The sequence below is a fragment of the Telopea speciosissima genome, chromosome 1, assembly GCF_018873765.1.
Source record: "Telopea speciosissima isolate NSW1024214 ecotype Mountain lineage chromosome 1, Tspe_v1, whole genome shotgun sequence".
NCBI lineage: Eukaryota > Viridiplantae > Streptophyta > Magnoliopsida > Proteales > Proteaceae > Telopea > Telopea speciosissima.
This window is the reverse complement of record NC_057916.1, coordinates 56,359,751-56,386,066: the sequence shown is the minus strand read 5'-3', so window position 1 is coordinate 56,386,066 and position 26,316 is coordinate 56,359,751. Positions and strand designations below refer to the sequence as shown.

General features: G+C 41.8%; 1 protein-coding gene across 3 annotated transcripts in view; it reads left to right on the top strand.

The window, feature by feature from the left end:
• Positions 1–2,946: 2,946 nt before the first annotated feature.
• Positions 2,947–26,316, top strand: part of LOC122648865 (cold-responsive protein kinase 1-like) — a 70,985-nt gene continuing 47,615 nt past the window's right edge. The window contains exons 1-3 of one of the 3 annotated variants that reach the window (XM_043842147.1): positions 2,947–3,188; positions 12,681–12,786; positions 15,115–15,227. In XM_043842147.1, the coding sequence (XP_043698082.1) occupies positions 12,708–12,786; positions 15,115–15,227 (192 nt within the window). In that variant the 5' untranslated portion in view covers positions 2,947–3,188; positions 12,681–12,707. Of the gene's footprint in view, positions 3,189–10,206; positions 10,509–12,680; positions 12,787–15,114; positions 15,228–26,316 lie in introns of those variants that run through there. The other 2 variants (XM_043842148.1, XM_043842149.1) reach the window with 2 other exon arrangements.

Below are 26,316 nucleotides of genomic sequence, written 5' to 3'. Positions count from 1 at the left end.
ATATATATAACAAGCCCAAACATCACCTAAAACCCACTCATAATTTGCTTGCTTGTTGCTCGGGGTGGTTGCTAAGATTTACCTCGGTGCACGCACTCCCGTTCAAGTTATGAAGTCTGAGGATGCGTGAGGATAAAGTTATAAGTGTATAGGTGGGTCCCATGAAGGATCCCAATAGTTAGTTTGAAGTTTAAGTCAAGACAGCACGGACGGATGCAGGGATGGAGGCAACCAGGTGAGTCCGTTCCTGGCTCCGTCCAAGCATTCAATGAAAATAGATCGGGTGGTTTCACGAACGAAACTTCCAAGTGAGTCCGTTTGTGCATCCGTCCAGACCCTGAGACATTCCTGAAAGCGAACGGAACTATGGATGAAACTTCCAAGTGAGTCCGTTTGTGCATCCGTTCGGACCCTGAGACATTCCCGAGAGCGAACGAAACTACGGACGAAACCATTTGGGTGAATCCATTCTTGGTTCCATCCCAGCCAGTCAACCAGGTCATGCTGAACGGATCTACGGACGGAACCACGATGATGGATCCATTCGTGGATCCGTCGAAACTCTCTTTGAGATTGGGCAAGATTTCCATCTCCAACCTTCCATCTGTGAGACCACAGGGTTCCTAAGGTTAGGGAGGTGAGTCCCAAGCTTCATTAGGGTCCAAAGCACCTAGCCCTACTGGAACCATCTCTAGGGTTTCCCAAACCTAGATTTAGGTCTCAAGGCATTAAGCAGCAGCTCAAGCCATTGAAGCCATGAAGGCATTAAGGGAGAGGAAAGGTAGGTCTCAAATTAAGGAACTAAAGAGGGGTATTGGGCTTCCAAGAGGAAACCCTATGCTGGAATCGATCCCAAGGGGTTCCCAGGTTTGAAATGGAAAAGAGAGGGAGAAGGGGAGAGTACTCACCTCAAGGATGAGCCAATAAATGGCTTCCACCTCCACAGCTCCCTCTAATCACCTTCTTCAATGCCTTCAATGCTCCCCAAGCTTCCACGGTTTGGGTTGGTAGGAGAAATGAAAAAAAACCATAAATGGCTGGGCTGTGCTTTTATAGCTAAGCTCCTACTTAGGGCCTATTTGGCTTGGGGCTTTAAGAGTTAAAACTTATTTAAATGCCATCATAGGCAAGTGGGTCCACCTATATAGCACACGCACAATTTAAGGAGACCAAGGGTGGGGTCCACCTTGTCTAGGTGCTTAGGTAGGATGCCCGGGGTGTGGGTCCCACCCGAGGAAAACACCCAAAGGTTTAAAATAGGACGGACGGACTCACGAATGGAAGCAGTCTTGTGAGTCTGTTCGTGACTCCGTCGCTGCTGTAAAGGGTAGAACCCTAAGGAAATTTATCGGGCTTTGGCCCACATTTCAAGGCCACATAGGGGAGGGTATACTAACATTCATAAGGGCAGTATCTTACCCCTTGACAGTCACGACGTATCCCTTATGATCCCGAAGAGTTTCCCGACTGCAATGCTAAGCTCATCGTTGAGGGAGGTGTCTTAGTGTGGGGACACAGGAAACACCTTCTGGTACTCTTCACTCCGGGGACTCATGCTAGGAGGGTGGTTGACGAAATCACTGTCAACAAATCTCCCCACTGCCGGTTGAGGAACCGCTCTTCTACAGGTAGACCTGTGTATTGGTTAATGATCTTGTGGCTAGGTTTGACCATAAGGGAAAACAGCTCACCAGCGTACATGACAGCAGTATCTACACGTCACAAGAGAGAGGAACTATAATGAAATAGCAAATCCGGGTGTAGATGTAACACCGCGTGCCCTGGAAGGCAGTGTCGCATGCTACACGGCCCCACCAGCAGCCCTACCATGCGGCGTCGCGGCCCTCGCATACACTTGTCTGCGTGCGTGATTCTGCTGCAGTGCGGCCCACAGCCCCCAAATTCCATTCTTTTCCTTTTTCCCACTTTTCGCGGCACCGCCGTGCTGCCCCGCATAATTTCCACGGCCCTGTGGGGACCAATTTTGCCTATAAATAGCCCCCTCACCCCTTCATTTGCATATTCGAAGTTTGTGGGAGAGGGGGCACCCCCAGAGCTCCAGTTTTTCAGTTTTTCCTTGTTTTCCTTGTTTCGGGGCCCTGCCCCAGTCCAATTTTGAGCCTTCAAGCCTCATCCCCCTGCCCGAAGTTCGAGCTATCTGAGTTTGGCTTCCCCTACCACTTTTTCGCCCAAATCTAGGAAACCTACCATGGTGTAACCACTCTGTCGGGCATTTGAGCCCCTTGTTTCCAAAACTTAATTTGGAACGCAGTTATTCTGTCTGAGATCCTAAGATCAGACACTCGCAAATCGTTACTTTGTTTGACGAAGGGACAAAACCAATCTTTTACCTCCACCTGAGTTGGGGGACGCTGTCCATCTTGCATAATTGCATTTGTTTAAAGTGTATAGATATACATTTCCTCCGTTAACTTTTAATTCCAGCACAACGTAGTCTTTTCAAATATTCTAATGTAGTGTATGGTAGTTAGTATAACATAGTTTAATTTAATTAAGGAAAAAATTTTCATACACGTCCGTGTAAGCAAGCTCGGTTGTGTCCCCTTTCACAAAGAGTTGAAAAAGTCATAAACCCCCATGCAAAATCATCATAAACGACACCACGAATGCAATCTACAAATGATTCTGATCTGACCATCTTCGCGTCTCTTCCAAGGAAGTGCCAAGGACGCAAGCTGTGTGCGACCGACCGGCTGGGATTTTATGATACTTGTGGGTCCCGTCTTAACATTAAAACTCGGCTGTTATTGCCGTCGTATCGCACACGATTGATGGCAATTCTGGATTCTCCTTGTTGGACTTGGCTCTGAGAGTGTGGACCGACTGTGGACGTGGACGTGGACGTGGGCGTGTGGCTACGTTTAAACCAACGACCCCATTGAGTGGACGTGTTGGAGATTTTAGCTTTAGCTGTGGAAACATGGCAGAAGAGGCAGAACCGTCGTTTTCAGAATAGCCCCTACACAGGTAAGAGAGCTTGATACATTGTGATACCGTGCAATGACTCGTGCCCCCGTACTTGGATCGTTTTTCCCCTAGGAGAAGAAACAGAGGTAGGAGAAGGAGAGGGAGGAGAAAGGCAGCCGAAACGTTCACAGAGACCAGCTGAAACGTTTTCTCCTCGGCTTTCTAGGTCTTACCACGCAATTGATCCAGTTTGCAGAATTGTAGGTGAACTTTCTACTTTCGAGCAGTTTACTCATTCTCTTTGTTAAATAAAGTTACTGTTATGTTCGCGGGTTGTTCTTTCATTTTCTGCATATTAATGATTTCTCTAGATTTGCAGTTACATTTCATTATTTCTACTAGAACTATAGTTTTCAGTGTTATTGTTTCTGCTGAAACCAACGTCTGGATTTGAGCCAGTTACTGTCAAAATCGATATTTTCGAAATTTACTTGGAAACCAGAAAATGTTTTTGAGAATATTCCCAAGTTGCTCAAGAAACAATCTTGATTAGAGGCTCGGATTTATTTCTTCCAATCTGGAGTGAATGCGAATGTGTTAAGAATTTCAACTGTGAAAACAGAGGAAGTTGAAGAAGCTCTGAATTCGAGTTTCAGAGGACTCCAAAAGAAAAAGAATTTCATTGAATTATCTTCGATACCCTCTCTACAAATGGGAAACCTTTTTATAAGCACTCTAACTAATCTCTAACTCTTAACAGCTTCCCTTCCACTTGCCACGTATTCATAACAAACTAACAATTAAGGCATATGGTAATCTTTAGTCCACGTGGGACTCTTCCTGATTCTTGCTGTCCTCCTCTCGAGTGGCGTCTCCTCCCTTGTTGACTCATCAGCATCAATCTCAACAGCAGATATGGCTTTCTTGGAGTTGTTTAAAACTGTCTCTTGATCCAGCAGTATAGGAGTTGCATAATTCGTATCATTACCATCTGCATCGAAATGAACCTTGTCCTCAAGGTTCAAAGTAGGAAATTGATAGTGAAACTCCTCCAAATTTTCCCAAGAGGCTTCTTCAGGTGGAAGTTGGTCCCATTGTACCAAAATCTGATTTTGCAAGGTGCCTTTAAGCAACATTGATCGAGTAGCTAATACTGCTAAAGGAGAATGAACAGGGTGATTCAAATGGCTTAATGGAGGAAGAAGATGTTGTGTATGTTGTGGATATCTCTCCACGTGTTGGAGAAGCCAGCTCAACATCGATTACGTAGACCACTTGTCTTAGGTTGTCCTATTCCTGTAATCGTATGCCTCAGTGTATATATACCAATGTACTCTCTTATTAATTAATGAATGTAATCACTTTACTCATCTTCACATGGTATCATGAGCCTGCAGTCTAACGAGCCAGTTTTTTTCCTGTTTCTTGATTTCCTTTCCTGGTTTGTGGATATCTCTCCACGTGATGGAGAAGCCAGCTCAGCATCGACTACGTAGACCACTTGTCTTAGGTTGTCCTATTCTTGTAATCGTATGCCTCAGTGTATATATACCAATGTACTCTCTTATTAATTAATGAATGAAATCACTTTACTCATCTTCACATGGTATCACGAGCCTGTCACTCTAACAAATCATTTTTTTTCCTGTTTCTTGATTTCCTTTCCTGGTTTCTTGACTTCCTTTCCTGGTTTTATCTTCTCTGCAATTTCTTACGAAGCCTGGACCATGCTTGCGCGAATCTTTGCATTGTCTTCTTGCACGCGGATCATGGATCTGAAAGATCGTTTGTTTCGCCTTCAGTGCGGCAGTGACTCTATCACTGACTATCTTCTTGCTGTTCGTTCGATTGTTGATACTTTGGCCGCCGTTGATAAAACGATTGGTGATGAGGATCTCGTTCTTGTGGTCCTTCGTGGTCTTGGCCCAGACTACCGTGACTTCGCAACCTCCGTTCGCCTTCGCGTTACTCCGGTGACTTTTGTGGAGTTATCTGGCTTGTTGCTTAGCCATGAGAATTTCCTGCGATTTGCTGCTGATGTTGTTTCTGGTTCGATTACTATGACCAATGTGGCCTCTGGATCTTCAGGACATTCTGCTGTGCCTGATTCAGGTCGTTTGTCCTCTGTTCGTGGCTATCGCTCTGCTTCTTGTGGTTCTTGTTCTCGTGGTCGATGGACTGACTGTCAGTCCGAATATCAATCTGGCCGGTCCGGATCTGGTCGCCGTGACAATCAATCAGGTTCTGGTTCTCAAACTGGTTATCGGAAGCCTGATTATCAGTCTGGTTCTCCACCGGGACTTCATCAAGATGTTTCTTCTCGCCCGGCTTCGTCTACTTTACTATGCCAAATCTACTCTCATTCTGGTCATCAGGCTTCTCACTGCTCACAGAGGTTCAATCACGCTTTTGTTGGTAATTGCATCACTCTTTCCTCTTTGTTTTCTTTTGTGTCCTCTTCTTGGCTTTTGGATACAGGGTCTAATAATCATATCACTGCAGACACAACCAATCTTGCCGTTAGTTCACCATGCTCTGGTTCTGATGAGATCATCATAGGTATTGGTCAGCCCCTTTTTATTTCTCATTCTGGTTCGACTGAAATTTCTTGTGCTGGTCATCTTTTTCATCTTCGTCATGTTTTGGTTGTCCCTACTATCAACCGCAATCCACTATCTGTTAGTCGTTTCTGTTCTGATAATAATGTTTCTTTTGATTTTCATTCTTCTTTTTTCTTGATCAAGGACAATCAGACGAGTCAGATACTCTTTCAAGGCTAGAGTAGCAATGGTCTTTTTGAGCTGCCTACTGCTGTTGCTTCTCTTCTTTCGTTGTCTGCCGTTCGCGCTCCATTGGTTGATTGGCATAATTGCCTAAGGTCCCCTCGTACAAGATTGTTAGGTATGTTGTAAATCATTTTGACTTGCCACTGTCCTCTGTAATTCATTGCACTTGTGGTGCTTGTGCTTGTGCAAAGAGTCACCATTTACCTTTTTCTTTGTCTGGTTCCATTTGTTCTGCTCCTTTAGCACTCATTCACTGTGATGTGTGGGGACCTGCCCCAGTGATTTCTGTTGATGGTTTTTCCTATTATGTTGCTTTCGTGGATGATTTTAGTAAATATATGTGGTTGTATCCTATGTCTCTCGTAAGTCCGATGCGCTTCCAATTTTTCAACGCTTTAAGGTTTTGGTTGAAAATTTCTTTTCCTGCACTATTAAGAACCTCCAAACGGATGGTGGTGGTGAGTTTCAATCTCTTGATTCCTTTCTCCATCTTCATGGTATATCCTGTCAGATTTCATATCCTCACACCCAGGAGTAGAATGGCGCTGCTGAGAGCAAGCACCGCCACATTGTGGAATCTGGGCTGGCTCTTTTACTACATGCTAATCTTCCTCCTAGTTATTGGAGTTATACTTTTTTAGCCTCTGTTTTTCTTTACAATCGACTTCCTTCCTCTGTACTTGGCCAGCAATGTCCTCTGCAGAAATTGTTTAATACAGCTCCAGATTATCCATTTCTTAATACTTTCGATTGTCTGTGTTTTCCATGGCTTCGGCCTTATGCCAAGCACAAGCTTGATGCTCGCTCTAAACCCTGCGTTTTTCTTGGGTATTCTTTGTCTCATAAGGAGTACAAGTGTCTTGATTTGTCCACCAATCGTTTGTATGTCTAACGACATGTTCTCTTTGATGAGGGTCAATTTCCCTTTTCCACTGCCCACTCTTGGTCTCCATCCTCTGATTTGTTGACATCCTGGCTCTCCACACCTCCGCCAGTTATATTCCCATGTTCCCAGCCCCCTGTGCCTGCTGCTTCCCCTTCCAGGCCCATACTTTCTTCACCTGCTTGTAGCCCATTATCAGATCCAGCACAGCCCATCAGTGACCCTTTGGTCTGTTCTGGCCCAGATTTGCCACCCTATGTGCCTTTGGCTAATACCCATCAAATGCAGACCCAGTCTTGTACTGGTTCCCCTAAAACCAGTTCAACAGTTGAATTTGGTGGCGGCTTGAGTTTGATGCCTTATTACGAAATGGAACTTGGGATTTGGTCCCATATGAGGCTGGTCAGAATATAGTAGGCTGTAAATGGGTCTTTAAGATAAAGTGCAAGGCTGACGGTTCTGCTGAGCGCTACAAAGCGCGTTTGGTTGCTAAGGGCTTTCACCAACGCCTTAGTCTTGACTATACGGATACATTTAGTCCGATCATTCGTGCCACTACAATTCGTTTGATTTTATCCCTAGCGGTCACTTACAACTGACCCCTTAAACAATTTGATATCCAAAATGCATTTTTCTATGGACACTTGATTGAAACGGTTCTCATGCATCAACCCCATGGGTTTGAGGACCCTGCCAAACAAGATCATGTATGTCGTTTGCACAAATCTTTGTATGGCCTTAAGCAGGCTCCGCGTGCCTGGTTCGCCCGGTTGAGTGGTGCTCTACTTTCCTTTGGGTTTGTTGCCTCAAAGACAGACACTTCCCTTTTTATATATCGCCACGGGTCTGCTATGGTTTACTTATTAGTCTATGTTGAAGACTTGCTCCTTATTGGCAACGATGACACAATCATGGGGTCCTTGGTCCGGCATCTCTCTATTGAGTTTGCTTTAAAAGAACTTGGGGATCTTTATTACTTTTTGGGTATGGAGGTTGTGCGCACCTCTGCTGGTCTTTTTCTCAATCAGCGCAAATATGTTAGTGATCTTCTCACTTCTACTGATATGGCTAACACCAAATCGGTTAGTTCTCTAGTTGCACCTGGAGCCGTGTTCTCGGTTTATATAGGCACTCTCTTCCCTGATGGGTCTGACTATTGGCGGGTTGTGGGTGCCCTACAGTATCTGACCATTACTTGGCCGGAACTTAGTTTTGCGGTCAATCGTGTTGCACAGTTTATGCATTCTCCGACTGATGTACACTGGACCACCGTTAAGCGTATCATACGCTATATCAAGCACACCTTAACTGATGGTCTCTTTTTTTCGCGCACAAGCTTCCATTTCTCTTGAGGCCTATTCGGATGCTGATTGGGCCGGTTGCCCACTGGATCGCTATTGAACCTAACACGATGCAGAGAAGAATGGAAATCGCAAACACAATCACACAATGCACACAAAGATTTACGTGATTCTGCAAGGTTGCCTACGTCCACGGTGAGATGAGATCTGTTTCACTGTCAATGGAGAATAGGGTTACAGTCGCTCGTTCCTCACACCTCTCTCAGATTTACAATACAGAGAAAGAACTCTTGCTACAGATTTATAGCGAAACCCTATACAGGAAATTTACCGAGGCTCCACACAGTAGTCCATCATTAGAAATCAAGACACCAAAACCTCAACAATCGCGAGTCCACTACGAGCTATTGTGTATTTTTTGGTTCTCACTTGCTGTCTTGGTCTTCTCACAAGCAAAATAAAGTGTCTCGCTCCTCTACCAAAGCGGAATACCGGCTGTTGCCGCGGTCGCCACTGAAATAGTATGGTTGCGTTCTCTTCTTTGCAAGCTTGGAGTTTTTCTCCCATTTGCCCCAGTGGTTTGGTGTGACAATATTAGGATTTAGGGCAACATATCTTATTGCCAATCCTCTATTTCATACACGGACTAAACACATTGAAATAGATTTTCACTTTGTTTGCGACATGGTGGCTTCCAAACATCATGTGGTTTGCTATGTATCCACTGTTGATCAGCTCGTGGATATTCTTACTAAAGGTCTGTCTCGGCAACGGTTTTCTTTTCTACGGTCCAAGCTCAGCATTGGTTCCCCACCGGTCAGCTTGAGGGGGCGTGTTGTGGATATCTCTCCACGTTTTGGAGAAGCCAGCTCAGCATCGATTACGTAGACCACTTGTCTTAGGTTGTCCTATTCTTGTAGTCGTATGCCTCAGTGTATATATACCAATGTACTCTCTTATTAATTAATGAATGAAATCACTTTACTCATCTTCACAGTGTACTCTCTAAAAGATCTCCTTTGAAAGGTTTGAGCAAAGCTACATGAAAGACAGGATGAATCCGTTTTGCTGGAGGCAGTTGGAGCTTATAAGCAACATGGCCAATTTTCTGTAAAATTTTATAAGGACTATAGAATCTGCTACTTAGCTTGTGATGTAATCTCTTGGAGACTGATAATTGGCGATAAGGTTGGAGCTTGAGCCATACCCAATCACCTTCAGCAAAATGGAGTTCCTTTCGATGAGTATCAGCTTGTTCTTTCATCCGACGCTGAGCTTGTAGAAGATTATCCTTTAATTCATGATCCATGGCTTCCACATTGGAAAAACCAGAAACATAAGCTGGCATTGTGGGTGGTGCTCTGCCGTATAAAGCCTGAAATGGAGTCATATTAATAGCACTGTGGTGGGAGGTATTATACCAAAATTCTGCCCATGGAAGGAAATGAGTCCATTGTGTAGGCTTGGTGTGGACAAAACTCCGAAGATACTGTTCTAAACATCTGTTAAGTACCTCTGTCTGGCCATCATACTGGGGATGATAAGCTGAAGACATATTTAAAGTGGTCCCACTTAACTTGAAGAGCTGTTGCCAAAACTGGCTAATGAATATAGGATCTCTATCTGTGACAATGGACTTGAAAAAACCATGTAACTTAACCACTAGGGACACAAACAGGTCAGCAGTGTTCATAGCAGTAAAATGATTAGATAATACACCAAAATGTGCAAATTTAGTAAGGCGATCCACCACAACCAAAATGACAGAGTAGCCTTGTGATGTGGGTAACCCCGTAATGACAGAGTAGCCTTGTGGTGGGGTTGGGGATTCACTTGAATATATTACGGTGTTTCAGGTGAGGCTGTCAATTAGCTGACTGCATTTCCAGACGGTCTTTCTGAATCCTTTTCATTGTGTGTTTCATGTTTCATTTAGTTTCTTGAGTTGCATTAGGTAGTGCAAACATTGGAAAACTGAGTTCATGATTAAAATTTTGTAACCCTTATAATTTGAAGTTTGATCATATCCAAGTTGATCACTCATTTATTGGGCCGGCTTATGACTTCAGAGTTCTGTACTACTGTTAAGTTCCTTAGAATTAACTTCTACCTTTCAAAGCTAATTCCACTACAGCTATTAGGTTAGGGGTTCATTGGACCTATATTTGCATCTTTGGAGTTCGTATTGGAAGATGGCTCAAGACCTGCACTACTTTCTATGTGATGGAGTGCCTTTATTTATTTATTTTTTTTGGGGGGGGGGGGGGGAGTAGGCCCCAAGGAGAGTTGAACTCATGACCTCTTATTCGTGAGGTGTTGATCCTTGCCAACTGAGCTATCCCCTTGGGGTTATGCGACAGAATATCAGCAACAGAAACAACACATTCATACAATGTGTGGCTGAGATCAGGTTGTGGAAATTTGGAATGAATGATGGGCAGAGTAGAAATAATATGATCAGAAACTGAATGCACCTGGCTGATGTTAGCGGCAGCACCAATAGGAGACTACATAAGTCAACTGGGATGGTTTCTTCCTTTGCAGGAAGAACCAATGTCTCTATTCCCATGATAATAAGTGATTTGATGCAAGAAGTTAAAGCACAACGAGGTAGTGTGAGAAGACATGATGCTTATGGTTTAAGAGAAGATATGCATATGAGGGACTAGTGTTAAAGTGGTTAAACATAGGTTAATTACCAAAAGAAAGATGTTGATGGGCTACTGTTGGAACCGCTTCCTCTAAAAGGCCCCGACCTTTTAGGAAAGGGAGGAAACAATATGTATATCAAATAGGAGCTCTAACACGGTGGACTATCCAAAGGTGGACACGAGTGGATAAATGCGTTTTTTAACACCTGCCCGCTCCCAGGGGGACTCGATACCGTGACCCCTGCTTGCACTGATACTATGTTGGAACCGCTTCCTCTAAAAGGCCAATCTTTTAGGAAAGGGAGGAAACAATATGTATATCAAATAGGAGCTCTAACACGGCAGACTATCCAAAGGTGGACACGGGTGGATAAATGCATTTTTTAACAGCTACCTTTACCAGTCATGCTATTTGGCCCGTAAATAATTGAACATGTGACCGATAAGTTTTGCCTTTTGAGGTGTGTTTCCCTTTGTTTCCAAATAAATTTTCAAATCAGTTCTGACAAAATCAAATAGAAGTTTATTTATTTATTCCAGATTTCTTGTCTTAATTTAAAATAATGGCAAATTATTATTGTTACAAAGGTCAATTTTTCCTTGCAAATGTCACAAGGCATCTATTCTGCTATGCGTACAGATGATATGTCAATTCCGACTGTTGGATAGAGGGGACATTAATGTAGTCCTAGATAGGTAGGAGACCTACTAGGAGCCAGATTAAAATCAGGTTCTGGTCGAGTTTGCTGTTTGGGGCAGATTTGGGGTTTAGGCTAGGGTTAGGGGTGAATGTGATACATGGTAATGATCAGCAGGTCTAGGGGATTATTTTGATATAAAAATATTGGGATTTGGATGAGTTTAAAATTCCTGCAGAATTAGGGTTAGGGTTTCGGGTGTTAGAAATTAGGAAAAATTACCAAAACTAGGGTTCCAAGTGGGCTGTGAGGACTGGGATTGGGATCGAGTTTACTAAACAGGGAGGGGAAGGTTAGATCCAAATATGGGCTGGTTCTGATGGTGACATTAGGTTGTGGGGATTTTAGACTATTTTAGGGTTTTGTGGGGAATGGAGGGAGTTAGGGTTTAGATGATTAAAACAGAAATTAAAGGGGGATTGAATGGGGAAGGAGAAGGAATGAAAAACAGAATTTAAATTCAAACCTACTACAGGATTCCACCGGCAGCAGCTTGACCAATGAAGGATAGGGCCACCTTCAAAGAGAGAACCTCCCAGCCGTCACGGCGTAAGGAGTCACAGGAGATCCACCTGTCCTTCTTCCTTGATAGATCCACAAGGCAACACTCCAAGGGGCTGGATCAGCAGCAGCAGCAGCAAACAGTCTTTTTTTTTTAAAAAATTCAATTGTGGGAGCCCTCCACAATTTTGTTTATTTATAATAAAACTACTGATTTAAAAGAAGATTCCTTACTAGCCAATAGGATTTAAGAACCTATTAGCCAATAAGAGCACTTCACTTAAATCAGACCAACTGAACCAATTGGATGCAACCAATTTAAACCGGTTCGATTTAAAAAACAGAAAATAAACTATGGAAAATGCAAGCAAAATAAACCTAACCTATGGCTCCCTACTTAAGCCCTAAGTTCAGGACTTCTTCTTCTTCTTCTTCCTACTTGGAGCTGCATCAGACATGGTCTAGACTAGCAACATGTCGAATTTCTAAGTCTAATTCAATCAAATACCCTCTTTTTGTGTTGGCACACATCCCGTGTATGTCAATGCATGTGTACCTGTACTCTAGACATTATTGTGCACTCTTCCAACTTTGAGTGGGAACATATGGTTTAGATTAAAAAAACTGTGAAAAAGAATGGCTCAGATTTATCATGTGATTTTCGGAAAGATCACCTTCCATTATTACATGGATAACTACCCAAAAATAATATAAATTTGAATTCCTCCAAGACAAAGAGAAAAACTCCATTCTCTTTTGAAGGTTCAGTGATCTGGTATTTTTAAATGGTTATAGTTCATGTCCTAATTGAGGGAAACCAATACTCAAAATGGACCTGTTATGGTTATCTTATTGTTTTTGTTGTTATATAGGCTGTTAAAATATCAAATTATTAGAATGTAAATGAATTTGGTGTATTTTCACAATTACAGAAGATTGACGTCAGACAGTACATTGACATGAGTTGTCATTGCTTCGGCTCCTGTGTAGTAGAAAGAAGAAAGAAGGACAATGCTCATACTCATCAAGATGAAAATGGTAAGAACTTTGTGATGTGTTTGTTGTTCACAATTTTGTTGATAATGCATCCAATAGAAGCTATTAATGTATATACAAGCTCTATCAATTAACATGGTAGGACAGCCCTATAGGTTTTTTGTCTGTACACCCCCCACATATAGCTGCCTAGAAACTTATGTATGTTGCTCAGTGCATCTCTTAGCTACTTGTCATGCAGGTGCCACACCTGCACTTGCATATCTGTTTATTGTTTTCCAGTGCATACCATAAAACTAGACTACTTCTCCCCTAGCCTATGTAAATTCTTTGCACTTACAGGCTAGTAATTTCAATGATCGCTTTTATACCTAATTCTGAGTTTCTCCATCTGTTTGCCAATGCTTCTTGTTTTATGGCTGCTGGACGCTGGACAAGATCATGTGTATTGTTTTTGGACTTTGGACACTGCAACTTTTTGGGTGACCCACCTCTTTTCTTTTTTCGTTTATTTCTAGGAAGATGCATGTAAATGATGTAACAAATAGCGAATTGTATCAAAAGCAGTCAGTGAACAGGAGAATCTTATGTTTTAAAATTTTTTTTTTTTTTATGAGTGGTCTTCTCTGTTTCGGAAAGTAGTGCATTTGTCACAACCTCCTTAATGGCTCCCTTTAGAAAATGAAAAATGAGAGAGCAAGAGAAATTGACCAGCAAAATATGTTTCTTCTGTCCCATCTTTACAGTTTAATCACTTATATAACAGAACCATTGGGAATTTGACTGACCCATCTTCTCATTGTTCACAGCCTCCTAATGTAGTCCTACTGTCCTAGATTGGTAGGAGACCAACTAGGAGCCAATCATCCACGATCTGTTATGAACAGGTGAATCAGCTAGGTCAAAGTAGGGTTTTTGGTGAAATTAGGGTTAGATTAGGTAAGTGTAGGAGAGTTTAACAGTGAAAGTCCTGAGTTGTTTTAATGGAGGGAAGTATGCTGATTTGAATTAACAGCAATATAGGGTTAGAGTTTTGGGTTTTTGAAAAGAGTAAAATAGGGGAATCTAGGGTTTATAATTGGAATTTGTGGAAGGACTTTGGATCTGAGTTTCCCTAGGAGTGAGAGGGACACTCGGCCAGCTTATGGTGAGGTTTTGATTGTGGGTTTAGTCTAGGCAGAAGTTGAAGGTTTTTGGGGAATTAAAGGAGATCAGGGGAATTAGGGTGTTAGTGGGTGGATGGGGCTGAAGTTAGGATCAGGAGTACTTGATCCAAATTTGAGGTGATTGTGATGACTGGTTAGGTCTATGGGTAATTTAGGGTTGTGGGAAATTGAAAATAAAAAGGGGGATGCTAGGGTTGGGGATGTAGAGGATCAGGAGAAGAAGTGTGGGGATGGGAATGCTTCCAACTCACTTGTAATGACAGAAAGTTATTGGCAGCAGCTTGTTGATGGAAGAACTTGAATAAAAATTAAGTCTTGGACAGAAACTTAAAAGTAGAACTTGAGAGGAACCACTCGAGCTTCACACCGCAGAGTGTCGATTGGATCAAACACTAATCTCACCAGCTTTGATCAGACACAAAGCAAATCTTCAAAGAAGAAACTAAGTTGCAGAGTAGCAATAACATTTAAAAAAAAAAAATAAAAATTAAGAGGTGAGAATAACTGCCCCCCCACAGAATCCTTTATTTATAGGGGCCATAGGCCCAATTCCTAATCCTAGGAGTGTAAATACTCCTAGCTGACTCATTACACATCACAACCTCTCTCAAATTTGTGGAGAGGTGTGGACCCAACTTATAATGAAAACAAATAAAATAAAGGTGACTCATGTCACTTAAATTGAACCACTGGTTCAAACTAGTTTTGGACTGGTTCAATTTAAAACACTAAAACATGAAAATAAACTAAGTATAGAAGCTAATCCCGTATGCAACCTATTTACTCCTACTTTAGGTCCATAAAAGTGACCTATTACATTGAAAACCCATGGGATCAAAGGCCCAACATGTATATAAGCTAACCCTAGACTTATTCCCATCAAAATAAGCCTCTTTTGGTGATGTATCTGCATCAACTCTCCCCAACGGCTCCTTTTAGAAAATGAAAAAAAACGAGTATTTTTGTTTTGAAATGAGATAAATTAAATCATTTGATCTATATTCATTGGAACAAAAAATGAAAGAGGACCCGGCTGGGTATTGACCAGGCCAGGCTGAGGGAATTATAAAAAAAGGAGAAATTGACCAGCGAAATACGTTTCTTCTGTCCCATCTTGACAGTGTAATCACTTATATAACAGAACCATTGGGAATCTGGCTGACCCATTTGTTCTCATTGTTTGACTTGTTGGGTATTTTTGCAGTGTCTATGCGAGGGGATATTAAACTCTTCTCTTACGACGAATTGAAATCTGCAACAAACGGTTTTAATGCACGCAGTAAGCTTGGTCGAGGAGGGTTTGGAATAGTTTACAAGGTATTTTCATGCTTGTTTAAATTTCACAGTGACAAAAGGAAACTATATAAACTTGCTTTCAAAATCACCTTTTGTTAATCTTCCTTCACTGGTCAACATTCTTGAAAATTTTGAAAGGTAATGATTAGAATTTGATATTAGTAAAATGTCCTTGTACTTTTTGATTATTTGTTCTAGAAAAATTTTACAAGGTTTTTATATTCTTGTTTAAAGTCCATAAAGTCCATTGTGATGAAAAGAAACTACATGAACATGCTTTCAGATTCTATATATGTCCATCTTCTTCCATTTCTCAACAGTCTTGAAAATTTTGAAAGCTAACAATGTTGAGAGTATTATATATTTTTGAGGGTATTTTTGTCTTCCCTTGACTTTGGGATGCATTTGTCGTAGACACAGTTTACAAGGTTTTTATAACCTTGTTTAAATTTCATCGTGGTATTTTATAAAAGAAAACATTCAGGTAAAAAGAAATTAATTAAACATGCTTGCAAACTCATTATATGTCCTCTTTCATTTCTAAACATTCTTGAAATTTGTCAAGATTTTGTAAGATAATGAAGTTCAGAGCCTAGAATTAATAGTCTTGACAAGATTTGTCAAGATTTTGGCAATGATACTTGTGACCGTATGTATTCTTGCTAGTTGTACGAGAGGGCTTGATGCAGATCAGTTTCAGGAGCATCGAGTTAGGTACTCTAAAAGTAGCAAAGGATGAAGAAGAAGAACTTGAAGCATTCTTGAAACACTTGACTCAGTTGTTAGCTCAGTTCTGTAATTGAGTTTTAAATTTTTACTTTTTTATCTATTTAGTTGGATAAGGGTAGGAGTTTTAATTTGTTAGAGTTCTATTTTATCTTCCTTCCTTGAAATAGTTTAGATAGGGTAGTGTTTTATGTAGCTAAAACACTACAATTCCTTCCCCATGGTTTGGAGAGTTTCTTTTTTCTTTCTTTCTTTATTTCTTCTACCTAGACTAGCTTCCTACATAGACTAATAGAGTATGAGATACACTCAACTCTATATATAGTTAAAAGAGATTGCTTGTTGCTGTTCATGGTCTGTGTGATTAACTGCCCTATTGGTGAGATTTAATTTAGCGGGTGAAATTTCCAGAAAGGCCGGGTGAGAGGTCTGGTCATATCCTCTTCTTCTAAACCCCTTCTTCACTTTTTAAACTCCATCATTCATGTCAATATTTATTTTCTGTTCAACTTTGTTCTAATTCCAGATCTGAGATTCTATGAACCTGAGCATATATGTCCTTCATTTTCTGGTTTGATCTCTTGGATCTGATACTGATTGTTTGCTGATCATTGCTACTGTTATTTCCTATTCTGATTCTTGTTTGAGAAAGCAGTGCTCTATTGCCATCGAAATTTGTGATATTTAAGTTCCTTGTTTAAGTAGGATTCTTACTTATCTATTAATATGTCCTGCAGAATTGACTGAAACTTCTCTGAGATGTTCTCCTGTTCATAAACGACATTCGACTTGCTTTTGATCATTTTCTGTCCAGTATTTTGTGAGTTACTTAAGTTCCTAGTTTCTAGGATCTTAAGTTGTTAATTCTGAAACAGAACTTGTTCTTGAGATCCAACCATTGGATCGAGTCCATCTTTTGAGGAGTTCTTAGTCATAAGACTGACCTCCGACCAGAATTTGAACAACCTCTGTTTATTTAATCTCAAGTTATTAAATCCTCTTTAAATTGAGTTATTTCATATTCACAGAGATTCTGGAAATTATTTAAGTTTCAGAATCTCACTTCTTAAGCTTCTAGAAACCCATCAAGTGGATCAGAGCCATGGCCAATAGTGAGCCAAGGCTCTCTGATATGGCCAACCTAATGGAATTCCTCAGTTGAATGGCTGAAAATATACAAAAGTTATCTGATGACAATAAATAGATAACTGAAAAGCCTGCTGCCATAGAACAACATCGTGATGGTTCTAATCCATTTCATTCAATGGAGAATTTTGAAAATCATAAAACTGATGCAGAGCTTCCTGACCACTCAGCTGCTAATGATACCATGAGAGCTCAGTGAGAACTCTAGAGAGTTCCTACAAACCAGCCTTCCCTTGAGGATACCTTACTTAATATTTTTGAAAATGGTTTGCTTGTCTGGATGATTATTTTGATTGGTTTACTCCATAGTTGTGAAGGCGTTGCGTAGGCGTCCAGGCGCCTTGGTTGACTTGGGCTCCTAGGCGTGCGCCTTGGATGCCTTGGTCGCCTTGATTTTGGACCCTCTCCAATGCCATGGGTCGCCTAGATGCCGTGACAACTATGGTTTACTCCAACAAAAGATAGGAAGATGAGGCTTGCACGGATTAAACTAATTGGGCCAGCTAGAGAGTGGTAGAAAAATCAAGAAAAGAGGTGACGATCTCATGGCACCATATTCATCACATGGGGTGAGATGAAAGAAGAGTTGAAGAAGAAATATCGTCCCCAGATTTACAAAGCTTGCCTACACGATAAGCTTAACACCCTCCCGTCAAGGAAGTTTATCCTTTGAATCGTATATGGGAACAGTTTGATGCTCTTATCTCACATGTAGGAATTGAGGAAGATGACGCACACCTTGTCTCCCGATTCAAATCAGGGCTGAATCTTGATATTCGGAAGGAGTTAAATGTTCATGATGTCTACGATGTTCAAGACTGCTTCCAACAGGCCTTGAAAGCCCAGGAGAATCTGAAGATTCTCGCTAGCAGATTTAGTTCTCAAACCGGGGAGAATTGGAGGCCATTAACAACTAATTGTGTTAGAGTTTATATGTTGCAAGGGTACTTTAGGAACTAGTTAGTTTACTAGTTGCCTTATATTGTATTTTTCTGTTTTTAACCTTTTACCTCCCTAGGGAGGTGTATGTACTTTGTTCTATCTTATTAATGAATTAATTTAGTTGTGGTGGAGAGAATCTCTCTAACACACAACATTGCACTATCTTCTCTTCTTCTCTTCTTCTCTCCTTCTCTCCTTCTTCTTCTCCTTCTTCAATCTCCTACCTTCATCCTTCCCTTGTTCTCTTATTGTCCTTAACTTCCAACTTGGTATCAGAGCGTAATTTGTTGGTTTGAGAGCCGATTCACCTTCTTGTTCTATTTCTATCCTCTCTTTGGAACCCTAGGTTACAAAGGGGTTCCAAGGAAGGAACTATTATGTGAAATGCTTGAAGATATCTTACAAGAGGAATGAATGAAGACCCTGGAGCCACAAAAGGTGGAGTTTATTTGAAGAAATAAGGGTTTGGAGCTCAATCTAGCTGAACAGCAAATTACCGCCAGCTTCTTGGTACTCTCTCTTTATCTCCTTCATCCGGTTGTCATTGGAGCTGAGGTATAGTTCATTTGAATCGCCCTAGGGTCTACTCGGACCCCCCATGGTCTCGGTTCATATCCTTAAGAGTTGTTACTTCAAAACTCATCTTCTTCTTGGATTTTAAGGTACCGCCAGGCTCTGTTTTTTGTCTGTGCTTCTTGTATTGATGGCCCATACTGCTTCTTGCTATTTGGTTTGGCTGATTTATGTTGTTTGGGCTCTTCATGTTGCTGGATGAGATCATTGTGCCTTGAGACATATCTTTGGAGCTTTTTTATGGAAGTATTACCTGATTTGCGCGCTGGACTGTGGTTACCTGTGATTGATATATTTTTTTTGGATTGAGCAGTGACTCTCTATTTCCTTTGACATGGTCTTTGGATGTGTTTGTTATGTTCATGTTAACAAATACGCTCGAACTAAACTTGACCCCAAGGCTCTTAAATGCCTTTTTCTTGGATATTCTTCTAATACCAAAGGTTACAAGTGTTATCATCCTTCCTCCCGTCGGCGCCTCATCTCCAAGGATGTCACCTTCCTTGAATTTGTTCCCTTTGCTCCTCATCAGCACCCTCTTCAGGGGGAGAATTGTGGGAATGAAAAGGCTGCTGATGATATTCCTTTTCCTTCTCCCCTACCTATTTCTCCTTTTATGCTTGATATTGGGAAACACAAAGATGTGGATGTTGTTGACATTGATACTGATTCTGATGTCGATGCTAGCAATGAAAATGAGGTTGTTGTGGAAAGTGGTTCTGGTAATGAGAAGGATTACCACATTAAGTACAAAAAGGTAAATGCTTGAAGAGTAAAGGACAAAAGACCTGCCAAGAGTCCTCTTTGGATCTACATCCTGAGATACATCCTCCCCAGTCAGGTAACATTCCTTCTCTTCCTTCTGATTTAGACCTTCCAATTGCTGTTAGAAAGGGAAAAAGAGCTTGCACTAATCCAATTTCCCAGTTTGTTTCTGTAAGCAGCTTTGAATATGAATGCTTGAGTGTCCTAGATCGATCACCCAACCCCTTATTTATAATAATATCAAGTTACAATCAAAGTATGACTCCCCAATCCTATTCCTATTAGGAATTCCTAGTACAACTAGGACTCCCAAATAGAGATCGGATAGAAGGGATAAAAAACAGAAAAAAGGAAGAATTAAAGCATAAAATAACTAAACTAATAAGGACTAAATTACCCCTATCGGGTAAAGTAGTCAATCTCAACACTCCCCCTCAAGTTGGAGCAAAGATGTCGATCATGCCCAACTTGATTAGATTGGGATGAAACAATTTCCCAGACAATCCCTTAGTGAAGATATCAGCAAGTTGATCAGTAGATGTCACAAAGGGAATACAAATCAGCCCATCTTCTAACTTCTCTTTGATGAAATGCCTATCCACCTCAACATGCTTGGTACGATCATGCTGTGCTGGGTTGTTTGCTATGCTGATTGCAGCCTTGTTATCGCAGTACAACATCATAAGAAGACGAATAGGAACACCAAGATCTTGTAGCAAACCTTTAAGCCAGAGTAACTCACAAATACCTTGTGCCATAGCTCGAAACTCAGCTTCGGCACTAGAACGAGCAACTACATTTTGCTTCTTGCTACGCCATGTGACAAGATTTCCACCTATAAAGGAGCAATACCCAGAAATAGATTTGCGATCTGCAGAACCAGCCCAATCAGCATCAGTGTATGCTTCTTTCCGTAGATGACCATGCATAGACAGAAGAATTCCTTTTCCAGGAGCTGACTTCAAATAGTGCAAGATACGAAGAACAACCTCCATATGAGAAGAGTAGGGATCATGCATAAACTGGCTCACAGTACTCACGGCGACAGCAATGTCAGGACGAGTGTGTGAGAGATAAATCAGCTTCCCTACAAGTCTTTGGTACCGGCCTTTATCAACAGGCTCATCCTCTTTCTCCTTGAGTCGAACAGTAGGATCCATAGGAGTATCTAAAGGATGGCAGTCTAGCAACCCGGTTTCAGCCAACAAGTCTAGGACATACTTCCTTTGGGAGAGAAAAATGCCTTTAGAAGATCTGGCCACTTCAATCCCAAGAAAGTATCGTAGTTTCCCTAGATCTTTAATCTCAAATTCTTATCCAAGGAAGGTCTTCAATCATCTGATCTCGTCACCATCGTTGCCAGTAACCACTATATCATCAACGTAGACTATAAGAACAGTGAGATTTTTTCACCAGCCCTTTTTATAAAGACTGTGTGATCAACATTACTCTGCTTATAGCCCACAGAAATCATGGCCTTGTGGAACCGGCCAAACCATGCTCGAGGTGATTGCTTCGGCCCAGAAAGTGCACGCTTCAGCCTACACACTTTTCCTTGATTTCTATCACAAGAGAACCCTGGTGGAATGTCCATATACACCTCCTCATCCAGTGCTCCATTGAGGAAGGCATTTTTTACATTTAGCTGCTGTAAGTCCCATCCAAGGTTGACTGCACAAGATAATAACACACGAACAGTATTCAACTTTGCAACAAGTGCAAAAGTTTCCTGGTAATCAATGCCGTATGTATGAGTGAACCCCTTGGCAACGAGTCGTGCCTTATACCTATCCACAGTGCCATCCACCTTCTGTTTCACCACAAACACCCATTTACATCCAACGGTTTTCTTCCCAGGTGGAAGAACCACAAGCTCCTATGCGGTATTTTTCTTCAAGGCTTCCATTTCTTCCATCATAGCTGCCTTCCACTTTCCATCTGATAAAGCTTCCTGCCAAGTGTTAGGAATACGAACGGAAGAAAGAGAGGAAACAAAAGCACGAAAGGATGGGGAAAGGGAATCATAAGAAACAACATGAGATATGGGATGCTGAGTGCAGGTTCTGACACCTTTGCGAAGAGCAATAGGTAATTCAGGAGAAGGAACATTACTAGGTGGAGAGGCAGGTTCTGGATCCGAGGTCGATAGTTGGATGGGTACTGGAGCAACAGTTGATTGAACCTATTTATGTTTCCTTGCATAGGTCTTTATAGTACTGTCATCAATCCTCCTCTGAAATTCACTAATAGTCCTCTGGATAGGAGTCTGAACAGGGATAGATTGCTCCCCCTGAATAGAAATAGTCTCCCCCTGTATAGGAACCTCTCTCCCTGACTCAGGGGGAGTACTAGGGGCAGGCCGAATTGGTTCAGACTCGTGGTAAACAGACTGAAGTGGAGGTGGAGAGTCAAGAGTCAGCACATCTTCACTAACACTCTCCCCCTGAAGAGGTGGGGTTATATAATATGGAACACTTTCATGAAAGACAACATCCATGCTGACAAAAGTCCTGCGGAATGGAGGGTAATAACATTTGTACCCCTTCTGTGTAGCAGAGTAACCCAAGAAAATGCAGCGGAGACTATGTGGGCCAAGTTTACCAGGGGACCGTGTATCCCTAGCAAAACAAACACAGCCAAACACCTTAGGTGGGACTATAAAGGAAGAAGAGCCAAGTAATAGCTCAATAGGGGCTTTGGAAAGAAGAACCCAACTGGGCAGCCTATTAATTAAATAGGCCGCAGTAAGGACAGCATCCCCCCAATAAAGGGAAGGGACATTGCGAGCAAACATAAGAGCCCTAGCCACCTTCAAGAGGTGGCGGTTTTTCCTCTCAGCCACACCATTTTGGGCTGGAGTGTCGACACAGCTGGTCTGATGGAGGATTCCATGGGCAGCAAGGTATTTTTGGAACTGACCTTCCATATACTCTTTCCCATTGTCATTCCTCAAAATTTGAAGAGTGGCATTAAATTGGGTCTTAACCAACTGATGAAAGTGCTGAAAACATGTAAAAACTTCATTTTTTGTGTGCATAAGGTATACCCAAGTGAACATAGAATAATAATCAATAAAAGTGACATACCACCGATGGCCAGACAGGGAAGCTTTCCTACTAGGACCCTACACATCAGTATGAACAACATGAAATAAGGAAGAGGATCTTTTATTAGAAATAGGATAAGTTGAACGTGTCTGTTTAGCTAAGACACAAGGCTCACAAAAAAAAAGTCTTCTTTATTACAGTCTTTAACTAATGCTGGAAATAAATTTGATAAAGTACCTAAAGGAGAATGGCCTAGCCTAGAGTACCATTTATGTAATTCAGAAGAGAAAGATGCCGAAGGTAAAGCCTGGGTAGTTGTAGGATCGCCATCAAACAGGTACAATCCGCCATGCACTTTACCCGATCCAATCGTCTTCCCCGAGTCCAGTTCCTGAAAAACACAGTAAGTGGGAGAAAATGTCACTTTACAATTCAGGGATTTAGTGATACTGCTAATGGAAAGAAGGTTAGTTGTAAATTTGGGAATATACAACACAGATGATAGGGTAAGGGAAGGAGAACAACCAATGGATCCTTTCCCTGAGATGGAGGAGAGGGACCCATCAGCAATTTTGACTTTATCCATACCAGAAGCAGGAGAATATGTATTAAAAAGGCTGGAAGAACCTGTCATGTGATCAGTAGCACCGGAGTCTATGATCCATGGAGTGGAAACTACTGATGCACAATGTCCAGCAAAGGAAATACCTGTACGGGCAAAGAAGGAACCTGAATTGGCAGCAGATGTAGTAGAGGCAGCGGATGTGTTCAACATTCGACGTAGAGCCTGGAGTTCTTCCTGGGAGAAACCGATATCAGCAGTGGGAGTTGGAGCTACACTTTCAGTGTGATTGGCTTTGTTTTTAGATTTAGCACGACCACGTTTGGCCTCAAAATCCGCAGGCTTCCCATGTAATTTCCAACATTGAGCCTTAGTGTGATATGGTTTGTGACAATGCTCTCACTTCACAGGCTCTTTAGTGGTAGTAATAGTAGCAACACTGTCAGAAGAAGTAACAGGGGTGAAGCCAGCAGTCTGTAAGGCTGATCTCTCAACTTTGGGAGTAAGCATCATGGCAGCCCTTCGTGTCTCTTCACTGTGAACATAAGAATAGGTCTCCTCTAAAGTGGGGAAAGGAACCCGACCAAGGACTTGTATCCGGATAGGGTCATAATCATCATTGAGTCCAACCAGGAAATCATAGACCCGAAACTGATCAACATAAGAATGATAGGCAGTAATGCCAGTAGTAGTAGTAGGTTGAAACCTAGCATAATGATCCAATTGCTACCATAAACACTTGAGGGCAGCATAGAATTTAGTGACAGACATCTCCTTCTGAGTAGTGTTTTGGAGTGTCTTCCTGATTTCATAAACTTGAGCACCACTTCCTGATCGACCATAAGTTCCCTTGACAGCAGTCCATATTTGAGTAGCAGTGTCAAGGAGGAGATATTGACTGGAAGATCAGTGATCATAGAATTTAGAACAAATGACATCACCATAGCATCGTTGGCAGCCCATTTAGTACGGGCAGCACTTTCTTCAGCAGGCCGTTTGGTGGTGCTGGTAAGATGGCCAGTGAGTCCCCTACCAGCCACAGTCAAGGATAATGATCTGGCCCAAATTAAGTAATTCGTACCATCAAGCTTAATGGCAGCAGCATAGGGAAGGAAGTCATTCCTAGTCTGACCATCCCCTCCAGAAGTAGCAGTAGTTGTCTTTGAATCACTCATAGTTCAGGTAGAAACCGATCCACAAATTTGAAAAAAACAAATCTTCAAAAACTGAATCAGATCTGAAGTATGGGTTTTGAAGTTGCAGCAATTTCAGCCGTCAGAATAGGCTGAAACTGGGATCGAATTCCCTGCAGGTGGTGGGGAATAAGCCTTCAAAAAATCAGAAAATTCTGATGATGGAACAAGAAACCCTAATAGGGCTGGTTACACAATCGAGTAGAACCCTGGGTTTTGAAACTGTATGAGTTTCAGCCGTCAGAACAGGCTGCAACAGTGATCGAATAGTTCCCTTGTAGTGGAGAAGGTACCCTCCAAAAATTGACCCCTTCTGATGAGCCAATAAGAAGCCCTAAATTTGAAGAAATTTAGAAATAGTTGAATGCAAAGGAATTGCAGGTTTGAATCTGATGTAGTTTGGATTCAAATCTGCAGTCTTGAATGTGAGTAAGGTGTAGATCAATAAGGGCAGGGATCAATCTCCAAAAAAAACACAGAAATCCAGCTTGTAACCAAGGTTTGGAAGAAACCTGCGGCAGATTCTGATCACACCAATTTGTAGAAGCTTCATTGAGGTGTCATTGAGGGCAGCAGCTAAATCTTCATTGGATCACCCCAAAGTTGCTGCCCTGAATGAGATAGAGAGTCCGAGAGAGTTGGAGAAGAAGAAAATCAGTAGCCGAGAGAGTTGAGAAGAAAACCAAAAAAAATCGTGGGGGGGGGGGGGGGGGCTGCTCTTCAGATCAGATGAGTCTCTGATACCGTGTAAGCAGCTTTGAATATGAATGCTTGAGTGTCCTAGATCGATCACCCAGCCCCTTATTTATAATAATATCAAGTTACAATCAAAGTATGAATCCCCAATCCTATTCCTATTAGGAATTCCTAGTACAACTAGGACTCCCAAACAGAGATCGGATAAAAGGGATAAAAAACAGAAAAAAGGAAGAATTAAAGCATAAAATAACTAAACTAATAAGGACTAAATTACCCGTATCGGGTAAAGTAGCCAATCTCAACAGTTTCCTATGATGCTCTTTCTCTTACAGGGCTTGCTTTCATTGTTGCTCTCTCTTCTGTTTCCATCCCCAAGAATCTCACTGAAGCTATGTCGGATCCAAAGTGGCAGCAAGCCATGTCCGAGAAAATGATGGCCCTTGAGAAGAATTGTACTTGGAAATTGGTAGATCTTCCCAGGGGGAGAGTTCCAGTCGGATGTAGGTGGGTTTACACAATCAAGTATAGGTCTGATGGTGCAGTTGAGAGGTACAAGGTAAGGTTGGTGGCCAAAGGGTATAGTCAAGTGTATGGGATTGACTATCAGGAGACATTTGCTCCTGTAGCTAAGCATAATTCTATTCAGCTTCTCTTGTCGTTGGCAGCCAATAGAGATTGGCCACTGTTCCAGTTGGATGTGAAGAATGCTTTCCTCCACGGTGACTTAGAGGAGGAAGTATATATGCAGCCCCTCCTGGCTTCAAGTCTCCTGTAGCTGAAGGCAAGGTGCGTCTCCTCAAGAAGGATTTATATGTTCACAAACAGTCTCCAAAAGCATGGTTTGAGAGGTTTAGGCAGGCTATTATGAAGAATGGGTACTCCCAGAGTCAAGCTGACCACACCATATTTACCCGGAGTGGTAATGGTACCATTACAGCCCTTATTGTCTATGTTGATGACATTATTGTGACTGAAAATGACAGTGGTGAGATAGCTAGGCTGAAGTCCTACTTGGCTCAACAGTTTGAAATTAAAGATTAGGTCCCTTGAAGTATTTTTTGGGAATTGAAGTGTCAAGGTCCAAGAAAGGCATCAACATATGTCAAAGGAAGTTTGTTCTTGATTTGTTGAAAGAGATAGGGATGTTGGGCTGCAAACTAGCAAGTTCTCCTATTGAGCAGAATCACAAATTAGGAGAAGATTGTGGTCCTCCTCTTGTTGATGCAGGGAAGTACCAGAGACTAGTGGGGAAATTCATCTACCTGTCTATGACTTGCCTAGATATTTCTGATGCAATGGGAGTTGTGAGTCAATTTATGCATGCCCCAAGAGTGGGCACTTGGATGCTGTATACCGCATTCTTAGATTCTTGAATTCCTCCCCAGGGAAAGGACTATTGTATGCCTGACATGACCACCTGAGGATAGAGGGCTTTACAGATGCTGATTGGGCTGGAT